We start from the raw sequence: 11605 nt of genomic DNA, 5'->3' as shown, positions 1-11605 counted from the left end.
CTAGACGGGTGTTTTTCGTGAAAGATTGGCGAGGGGGGACCGAAGATTGGAGTTCAAGGATAGGTTCGCAACGTCTCTTCTGTGTGAGAGAGGTTGCAGGGTAGAGAAAAAGGCACCCCCCACTAAGCCACAAAGTCTATTTTGTACTCTGTCAAGGAAGGATAGGCTGTTTTTAGCAGCTCCTGCCCAGATATGGCAGCAGTATTCCATCCTTGGACGTAATTGGCTTTTATATAGATAGAGAATTGCATCAGTAGTGAGATATCTTCTGGAGCGGTAGAAGGATCCCACCATCTTTCCAGCGACCTTGGCAACAGACTTGATGTACGTGTTCCATTTCAGATAAGGAGTAAAGGACAAACCCAGAAGCTTGTTAAAACACGAGGCTTCTCCCAGACGAGAGCCATCTATTTCAATTGATGCCAGATGGGGATTAGAGCGTTGATGATGTAAAGATAGGTGTTTGATTATAGATGCATTAAAGGTAACCAGCGACGACTTCCCCCACTGAACCACGCGCTCGAGATCAGAGGAGAGAGAATCAGAGAGTACTTTGTCATTTACAGCCTTTGATGTGTTGCCGTAGATGGTCGTGTCATCAGCATAGATGTCAACGAATGATTTAAGTATGTGTTTAGGGAGATCATTGATGTAGATCAGGAAGAGAGTTGGTCACAGGATTTACCCTTGAGGGACTCCAGCATTAATACTGCAGGCCTCTGATTTTTGTCCATCGACCACTACTCTTATGAGCCTATCGGAGAGAAATGATTTAATGATTGAGAAAACATTTCCAGTTATACCATAGCTGGAAATCTTCTGAAGTAGGCCCTTATGTCATACCTTGTCGAAGGCCTTTGATATGTCAAGAGCAATTGCCCTAGAAAGGAAGCCTTTGTCAAGAGATTCACTAATCCTGTGAGATATAACCGTTAGCACATCTGCGGTAGATCTTGCAGAACGGAAACCATATTGTGTGTCACTAAGAAGATTGTTTCTGCTGAGGTGGTTTACTATTTCTCTATTTAATATGGATTCCAGCAACTTACTCATAACCCACAGGAGGCTTATTGGTCTGTATTGAGAGGGAGATGACATCACCTGAATTCTTAAATACAGGGCATACTGATGAGGTTTTCCAGAGAGTCGGAAAGCACTTCTCCTTAAGGCAGTGCTTAAATAGTTTCGTAAGTATGGGAGCAAGTTCTGGTTGAAGCTTTTTTAACACTATAATTGGGATGCCGTCAGGGCCAGTTGCTTTACTGGAATCAAGGTTCTTGATTAGCTTGGCGACCTCATGCACAGATATTTGTATGTTAACTAGCGTGTTCTGTGTTATAGGAGGAAATATGGGGAGTTGATGGCCTTCATCGCATAGGGTAGAATTAGCTGCAAAGTTCTTGGCAAATAGTTTGGCCCTGTCTGATGCTGACGAGATGGCCTCTGGTCCATTGATAATGGTTGGGATAGAACGCACACTTCTGTTCAGGATTCTATCTGTTATTTGCCAAAACTGGTGGGAACCAAGCCGCTGATCAAAGAATTGGTGACTTTACTCCAGAGAAATTTGATGGATCTTTCTTTATCCATCACCACATATTGATGCAAATAAACGATTTGTTGCGTTGAAAGTTCAAAAAAAAAAGAACGCTCTAAATATTCGAGGTTGTCTGTCAGCTATTTTGGCCACTTCAATTCATGATTTCTGAAGTAACTACCGAATTTGGCGATGGCACAAGCACAGACGAGGCTAAAGCATCATATGCGCTTGTACGGTCGCGTTTATAGTTAGTATACAATCTTGTATATGTAGTTTCTGTCGGAACAGAGTCTGAATTCCACATATGAACTTTTTCTTTGGTTGAACAGTATATGTGCGTGTATAGATACATATACTATTTGTATGAATTTACATATTTTTGTTTATATATGTATGCATATTCATAAATACTTTATATATATATATATATATATATATATATATTAAAATATAAACACACATACAAACACAACCACACACACATATATATATATTAAACACAACCACACGCACACATATATATATTAAAACACAAACACACATACAAACACAACCACACACACACACGTGTGTGTGTGTGTGTGTGTGTGTGTGTGTGTGTGTGTGTGTGTGTGTGTGTGTGTGTGTGTGTGTGTGTGTGTGTGTATTTCGGCACCAAGTCATTATTCAAGTACCTCTGATTGAACATGACAGAGTTATTTTTCCCCGATTTTTCTGGATATCTTTTCCATTCGCCGAGCGGTCTTTTTTATTTCAGCTGGCGTTGTATAGAATGGCGCCCAAACCTTGTTGTTCAGCCATATACTTCTCAAGCGCTTTCTAAAATTTCTAGAAGCCATACTTATAAAAAAACTACAGCCTCTTTTAACCGGATCTCATTTAACACCGGGGCAAATATAATAACAGTATTTAATAACTAACAAGAAACTAGATAAATAAACTATAAAATAAGAAAATCGAAATTAAAAGTTAAAAATCATCACCCCTAACCTTCCTGCACCCACCTCTGTAACTATTTTTTTTTAATTATAAATACACCTTACCTCAAAGGAAAAGATAAAGAAAACTATAATAACAACAATCGCCCCTGAATCAGACTCACCGATAGAAAGCGCTTCAGAAAAATATGGCTGAACAACACCGTTTGGGCGCCATCTATACAACACACCAACTGAAATAAAAAAAATAAAAAAGGACCGCGAATGAAAAAGATATCCAAATAAATCGGAAAAAAGAATAACACTGTCGTATTCAATCAGACGTGGTATATCTATCTATCTATCTATATATATATATATATATATATATATATATATATACATATATATATGTATATATATATATTTATTTATTTAGTTATCACATAAATTAATATATGAAAATATAATTTTATGCGTAAATTTTCAGTATTTACTTCAACAGTGCTCAATGTATAGGTAGAGCTAGGTAATAAGTTATAAAATATATATTGCCATATATATTTTATAACTTACTATATATATATATATATATATATATATATATATATATATATATATATATATATATATATATATATATTGCTGTTGTTTTTTAGCCCTAATTTAATGTAGTAATTTTAATAAGGACTACATAAATAGAATTATATAGAATTTATTAAAAATTACCCAGTATGTGTTCATGTGTTGTTGCACTTTCCAAATTTGTTGTTTTTATAAGACGTTTTCCTTCAAATCTACGACTGGATATCTAGAGCAACATTCATATAATGGACAATTACTCTATCAACATGCGCTTTTCTAAAAACATAAATAATATGTGACTGTCCGCAATTTTGCTATCTTAGTTCCTTGTGGCTTCATGAACACACCACCAACACTCTTCCCCCGAACCCGACTGTACTTCATACCCTCCCAACATCATACTTCATCCAACTACCATTCACTCTTTTATAGAACTTTGTACTTTTACATCCTTGTTTTAGTTTATGCATATTAATTCGCATAGCTATCTACCACCTCGTCTTGTTTTTTCTATTTTTCATCTTCTCTTCATATATATATATATATATATATATATATATATATATATACATATATATATATATATATATATATATATATATATATATATATATATATATATATATTCTGATTTCTTTTCCATCTCTTTACATTTCGCAACCCCTTTCTTTGCCCTTCTTTTTTCAACTAATCAATGTATAAGAATTAAAATGGACGGTTGTTACTACAGTCGGAATCTTTTGAGACTAAATCAGTACAACCGGAATTCGGACATATTTTTGCTAAGGATAAAAAAGAAGGAAAGAAGTAGAGAATAAATAGGAAATAGAAAAAGGGAAAGACTCTATTCATGCTTAGCCGTGGGGGGGGGTCCTGGCGTATTCTGACAACTAAGGACTGTTTGCACTTTTTGGCAGAACCAGCATTGTCGGAATGGAGTGGAGTTGGGTTGGGTTTTAAACAATTTCCACAGGTATTAGCTCCTGCATCTAAAGGGCGTCGTTTATTGTCGGCTGCCTGACATGCCTCTAACGGGGAATGTCGATGGAAAAAATAGGGTTAGGATTAGGTTAGGGGTTAGGGTTAGGGTTTAGGGCTAGGTTAGGGTGAGAGAGAAAGAAAGAAAAAGTAATTAATAACGAATGAGAAATGGGGGGAAAGAAAAATAGAAAGAGAATGAAGAAAGAAGTAAAGAATTGAAAAAAAAAAATTTTTAATGATTAAAATAAGAAATAAATGTACAGACGATGATATCGAATGAAGAAATCTCAAAGACAAAAGAAAAGAAAACAAGGCAGAATAAAAATGAGAACAAGTTAAAAGAAAAACAGAACTAATAGAATGAGGAGTACATGACAGACGATGGGAAAGAATAAAAAAAACATTAATTACAAGAAAAAGGAGAGTGAAAGAATGAATGAAAAAAGAGAAAAAAATGATATAAAATGAAAGCAGAATCGAAAAATAAAATAAATGAAGAAAAACAGAGAGATGAAGAGAAAAGGAAGAAAAAGCAAAGAATGTTAAAAACTGGAGAAAATAAAGAAATGAATAAAAAAGATAAAAATACGGAAAGATAGAAAGACAAAACGAAATGAAAGAAACTGAAAGATAGAAAGAAAGTAGAAAAGTAAAAGGAAGAAAAAAAAACGAAATATAAAAAAAACACAAAAATAAAGAAACAGAAATAAACTTGAAGAGAAAGTAATAAAAAAAAAGATAGATAAGAAAAAAGCAGCAAAGAGAAAAAGAAAAGAATTAAACAGAAATGTTTCTTTGCAATCTTTGATTCATCCCCTCCCTCCCGTCTTCCAAATAATCTACGAGTGGCAGTTGTAGATGTATATATGTATATGTATACAATATACATGGCCCATCTGTCTTGCGATTCGCCACACTAGTAGGAGACTAAATGTATGTTGTATTTGTTTTCTATTTTTCTCTCTTTACTTTCATTTTATTTGACGATACTCTTGGTAGGCATTTTGTTACGAATCTCGTCTGCGCTCATTTTTTTTTTTTTTTTTTTTTACACGGGAAAAAGTTTCGAAGAAGCAAAGAATTACAGCATGTTTTTGTGCCAGTCAAAAAAAAAAAGGAATTTTTAAAGAAAATTAAATTGGAAAATTTGCTTACCAAAACACTGACAGAGAGATAAAGACAACGGAGAAAAAAATTACAAGGTTATCATTTGATTAAATATCTCAGTATTTCATCCTCAATAGTTTTTAAGATTACTCATTTGTTCATACGTCCAGATATAGTTTGCCCATCCATCCGTCCATACATACATACATACATACATATATATATATATATATATATATATATATATATATATATATATATATGTGTGTGTGTGTGTGTGTGTGTGTGTGTGTGTGTGTGTGTGTGTGTGTACATTAGCTTTTATATCTAAACTATTACGATGTTTAATAGCGGCCTCATCGTGTAAAAACAAAAGAATTCCAATTTACAAAGACCAAAATACGAAAAATCCAATTGTGAAGAACATTATGTGAATCAGTAATGTATCCGGTTTCTTAAAATATTATTAATAGAACCACAAAAATATTTTATGAGTGGAATTGTTGAAAACAAAAACAAAAACAAGAACATAACAACACTAATTACCTAAAAACAACGAATAATATTCAATTGATCATAAAAATATTGTTTGCATACTTAAACACACAATTTCCATCGTTTAAATTATCGATTCTCTCGGGTGTTGTTGCATTCCGGAAATCTGCTCTCAATGAAATTCTTAGAATGCGGTAATAAGAGTTTACCAAAATGAAAAATACAATTTTCATAGTTTAGTATTTCGTTGATTATATTTATCGAATAATTATAAATAATGGATTTTTTATTATGTGAAAAAACTATTCGCTTTTATTGTGTAAAATTTTAATAGATGAAAAGATTTTACATTATAGATATGTTTATTTCTAATTGATTTCAAAACGTATTCATTCTAATTTTTCCGTTATCTAATAATTATTGACATATAACCACACACACACACACACACACACACACACACACACACACATATATATATATATATATATATATATATATATATATATATATATATATATATATATATATATATATAGTGAAAAGCAATTAATTATTAAAATAAATGTAAAACTTTCACCAGAATTGAGAGAGAAAAATATGCTTCGCCAGTGTTTGCATTAATATAAAACCATAGGGATTATTAAAATTGTTCATGTATGAATTTGTATTATTATTTTTGATGCCCAAACTTTTTAGATTGAATGACTTATTTCGAATTCATTTCAGATAGCGGATCTTTTTTTTATTCATTTGACTTGTTATCATTGTTTCCCTCCAACACTTGAGATATTTTTCGTTTTTTTTGTTTGTTTTTTCGGAAATTTTTTTTTTACTCGTTAACTTTTTCATGACGGGATAGAAGTTCATATCGTTCTGTGTAACTATACAAGCAAATACACACATATTTATTATAGAACAACGGATAATCCCAGAACTATTGCATCGGACTTTTATTCTAGCAGGTTATTCTGTACAATCGATAAAACCAAGTCTGATTCTACAACTGCTCAGGTCTGTTAACTTATTACCGCTCGACACGCATTAATAGAAGAATATCCGTATGACTGAGAATAACTAATATGTTGGCGCCATAACAACAGCCGTTTCATACAAAACTATTGAATTGTAATAAATTGTTTAAGTTATTCTAAAACTATTCAATTGTTTACATGTATTAAATAAATTGTTTAAGTTATTCTAAAACTATTCAATTGTTTACATGTATTAAATAAATTGTTTAAGTTATTATAAAGAGTAAAACTTAATACTAGCATCCGATCGTAATTATCCTTTGGTTTGTGAGCGTAAAATACCAAGTGAAATAACAAACACAGCATAGTCTCGATTCGTATACATTCTCTTACCTTCTCTTTATCCCTCTCCCTCTCCCTCTTCCTCTTTCTCTCTTTACCCTTTATCTCTATCTATATCCATATATAAATGACATCGAATCCGAAAAAGTAAATATATATATATACACACACACACACGTTTAATCACCACTAATTACGCATTATACATATATCTCTATACACATATATTTAATCAACTACGACTATGTGTCATTATTAAACACGCATAAATGAACAAATGCTGTCATCCTTTTTTTTCCTGCGACCTTCTCAGAAAAAGTTGCAACGACGAAACAATCTCAAACGAATTTTGGAAATTAAAGAATGTCTATAATAAAATCTAAATTGTTTGAGTTAGTACATACCGAGCATGTCAAAAAAGGGTTAAATATATTTTAATGCCGCTGTTACTACCTATATACAAACTTGATCTATTGATACATATCACTCTAAAATTTTGCAACGTATACATCAAATAGTTCATTCACGCTATTACTTTCTTCTAACAACAAAAAATACCCCACCAAACGAAAAAGAAATTTTAATGTTACAATTAAAAAATACCATGTTAGAAAAAGAAGGAAACCATGCGTTTTACAAGCAATGCATTAAAATAGCTTCCAAGACAATAACTATTTTTTACTATAGTTTTGAAGCGTTTTATTTGTTTGCAGTTGGTGAATAAAACAAGAACAATGTCCACTAAAATCATCTGACATGTGACAAACAGCACAAAATAATCGCTTTTAATTAAAACAAAATAGAAACGAAAACTAAGATTATGTGACTTTTTTTGTTCTCTTTTTTTACAAATCCACACAAAAGAATATTAAATTGTACAAAATTAACTTGGAATTATATTTTCAACGTCTATTGTTGGTATTCATTCGTGCAAGACACGAAACAAAAAGCAGAAAGTAGAAAATAAAGCAAATCATGGGTACATTACGCGACCTTCAGTTGGCCTTACGTGAAAAAGTTGAAGAGTTGCGACAGAGAGATTCCTTGATTGATGAACTCGAGATGGAGCTCGATGAAAAAGACGCATTGATTCAAACGTTGCAAAACGAATTGGATAAATACCGATCGGTGATGAAGCCCGAAATTATTATCCCGAACAAATCGTTGACGACAACACTCGGTAGCCGGCCGAAGCGACTGGCCATTTCAGCCGAGCCGGACAGGATCAACTCTTTACACGCAATATCATTAAAACGAACAGAGAAGAAGCAGAGGTGAGAACTTCGTTATTTGTTTAACTTACAATTTTTCTTTTCGTTCTTGTACTTCTTCTAGTTATTATTTATTCACTAGGAGTAGTCACACAAGCCGTCATCAAAGATTGCTCTTTGGGGGATAACTTGTGGTGTTCCCTGAAGTCTGAGTGATAACAAGTCTCCCCCAGACTTCCAGTACTCTCCACCTCTTTCGATAACCTTTGCAAAAGAATTTGCATTAATGCTATAGCCGCTTACCATTGATATCTCGTTGGCGGCGACGATTGGATTCACTGGAATTTGGGTGGTAATAAGTCTCTTCAAGGTCACAGTCTTCTTTGCACTCATCCGGCCGAGGTCTGGTTAGTACTTTCTCTCCTCGGTCTTTCCATCCTCCTTGACCCTCATTATTTGGTGTGGTGCCTATTTATGGCGAAACTCATAAAAAAAGGAAAGGTTGGGGAGGTATCTTACAATTATACAGTTTCCGTTTTCATGATTTCATGTGATGGTCCTTTATGTTTTGCGTCTTTAGTCGTTTCTGTGTCCAATTTGTGTGTAGTTTACGTGGTGTTAGTTTCCACATTCAAGGGTTTCCTTAACATTTCTGCAGTTTTCATTGTTGAAATTCGTTGTATTTTCTCAGCAATCCCTCTGATTCCAGTCTCTCCCATTCTTTTTTTCAAAGTTTTTCGATATTGTTCCTAGATTATCTATATATTATTATGCTTGTTGTTTTTGTTATTATTATTATTATTATTATTATTATTATTATTATTATTATTATTATTATTATTTTACTCGTGAGAAGTTTATGAGTTTTCACTCTTGTCATTTTTCACCGGTAAAAAATTGCTTCCTGAACTCCTGAAGTGTCAACAAGTTTCCATAGATTTGCGATAATTTTGCGTTTCCGCATCAGCTCTTCATCACTGAATCGTCTCTGATAACGGCAATTGGCGCACTTTAGAATTTCAGTGACAATAGATCTCATAATGATTCCCGTACGATATGTGCCCTTCCAGTGAATAGTTATTTCCTTCCTCTGTCTTCCAATTTCTCGGATCTTCACAAATACTTTTCTTTGTCCACAATCGATGATTGTGCCACCGCGCTTATTATTATTATAATTATTATTATTATTATTATTATTATTATTATTATTATTATTATTAACAACCTGGTGTGTTCTCTGGAGTCTGACTGACACGAAGGCTCCAGATTTCCAGTACTCACTACCTTTACCGATACGATAAAATTTGCGAATTATTTTGCGTTATCGCAATAGCCGTTTTCCATTAATTTCTCGTTGGAAGCGACCATATGTCTTCACTTGAATTTGGGTGGTAATAAGCATTGCCAAGGTCCTATCCCTCGTCGCACTCATCCAGTCGATTTTTCTATCCTCTATGACCGTCATCGATTGTTTGGTGAGGCACCAGTTTATATTGACACTACCAAAAAAAGTGTTTTTTTTTTACGGGAGAGGCGTGAGGCGCGGGGCTTACAATTATATAATTTCAGTTTTTATGGTTCTATGTGGTGTGTTCTTGTGTTTAACATCTGTAGCAGTTTCTATATGTACCGCTTGCCGTTGTAGCTCATGTGTATTCGAGAGTTTTCCTTAATATTTCAGCCGTTTTAATTATTGTTATCTGTTGTATCTTTTCAGTCATCCCTCTGATTCCAATCTTTCCTATTCTTTTTTCAAGGGTTTTCGAGAATGTTTCTAGTGCCCCTGCTATTATTATCTTGACTTTCTTCACCTTCTATATCCCTTTCAACTCTCTGCTTAGTTTCGTGTATTTGCTCCACTTTTCTCTCTCCTCGGTAATCACTCAGTGGTCTGCTAGAACGGCGATATCTATTATCTGGCAGGACTTTTCCTTCTTGTTAACTATTATGACATCCAGTCTTCTTACTTGTATGGGTTTATCCGTTTGTATATCTATGCCCCATAGAATTTTGTGACTTTTATTTTCAAGTACTGCTGCCATTTTGTGCATGTACCATTTATCTGAGTGTTCAAGATGCAGTTGTCTGCATAATTCCCAGTGTACTGCCTTCCTTACTTAATCGAGTCTATTTTATATCCTTTCTTGGCTTGTTTGCTGCATTCGCTTATTATGTCATTTATTGTTTCGTCTCTTTGTTCACAGAATCTGCATTTGCTGTTTTCCTGTGTCTTCTCGGTCCTTGCTTTGAGGTGGTTGATTCTAATTGCGCTATCTTGTGTATCTGTTATTAGGGATTCAGTTTTTCGTGTAGGCTTCTTTTCGTAACCATGTCAAAGTGTTTTCGTTAGTCTCATTATTTCTCATTCTTAAAAATCGTCCGTGTTATTGTTTCTTTTCCCATTTTTTCTTTTCTCCTCTTAACCCATTTTTTCTGCTTTGTTGGTTTTTTCAGTGTCTCTAGCTGTGGTAATTATTTCAGTGTTCTGCATTATGTATTTTTCTGCTTCTTATATGTGTCATTTACACAGTCTCCTTTACACATTTCTCCGTCTTTTCTTTTTCACTTAGAGTCGGTCAGTATCATCTTTTGGGTGTAATGCATAAGGCATAGTCATTAGTTTCCTGGTCTTCTGGTCGAGATCCTTCAGTCCTTGTTTGATCCAATCTATAAAGAGTCCAGAGTATCTTACTAGTGACACTTCCCCTGTGGTTATACCTTTTATTGGGTTTATACTATATGTTTAGTTTCTAGTTTTCTTGTTCTCCTGGTGTATTCCTTTCCAATTTTCTCTTTCATTTCTGTTGCGTTGATGCTGTCTGCATAAAAAATCCCAAATATTTGTAGCTGTCATGTTCACTTAATGCTCTCATCTCCGTTTGGTTGTGTGGTTCCATACTTTCCGTTGCTTCCAGTTTTTCGCTTCTCATGACCAGCAGTGCGCATTTTCCATACCGAATGTCATTCAAATATTCTGTTAGCGTCTCTAGTTCATTCTTGGTTTCGGAAACAGCTTCAGATCATCCGTATACATTAAGTGGTTGCTTCTTTCATCTGTATTAGTGAACTTGTGTCCGGTTTGGCATTTTCTTAATATACTGTTTACAGGCATCATGTTTATGATGAACATAGTAATAGTGAACCCCTTGGAAGATAACTCTTTGCATTTTAATCTTATTTATGTACTGCCCATTAGCTGTCAGTTCAAGATAATCTTGCCTAATATTTTGTACAATCTTAAAAATTCTACAGGGTGACCCCGAAATAACAGAACCCATATGTTTTTGACTGAAATTCATAAGTTTAATTTAAGCCTTTTCGTTTTTTTTTTGTTTTGTTTTTTGTTTGTTTTTTTTGTTTTTTTGTTTTTTGCATGAAAAATTGGAACCATAATATTCACCAACATGTTCTGGCATACCAAAGAAAAATGCATTTTGTGTAGAAGATTGTGTT

At 33.7% G+C, this 11605-nt stretch overlaps 1 protein-coding gene across 4 annotated transcripts in view; it reads left to right on the top strand.

The window, feature by feature from the left end:
- LOC145293139 (cGMP-dependent protein kinase 1-like) overlaps positions 1-11605 on the top strand; it is a 448649-nt gene that overhangs the window by 290046 nt on the left and 146998 nt on the right. The window contains exon 1 of one of the 4 annotated variants that reach the window (XM_080139551.1): positions 4826-4956. The exons of 1 other annotated variant lie outside the window; for it this stretch is intronic. Coding sequence is in view for 1 of the 3 variants with exons in the window: in XM_080139548.1 (XP_079995674.1) it covers positions 7917-8215 (299 nt within the window). In the remaining 2 variants the exon portion in view is untranslated. Of the gene's footprint in view, positions 1-4825; positions 4957-5101; positions 5226-7771; positions 8216-11605 lie in introns of those variants that run through there. 2 more of the 4 variants (XM_080139552.1, XM_080139548.1) reach the window with 2 other exon arrangements.

Source organism: Euprymna scolopes, chromosome 14, assembly GCF_053919585.1.
Source record: "Euprymna scolopes isolate OS-2025 chromosome 14, ASM5391958v1, whole genome shotgun sequence".
In the NCBI taxonomy this organism is placed as follows: Eukaryota; Metazoa; Mollusca; class Cephalopoda; order Sepiida; family Sepiolidae; genus Euprymna; species Euprymna scolopes.
This window is presented reverse-complemented; position numbering and strand designations above follow the sequence as displayed.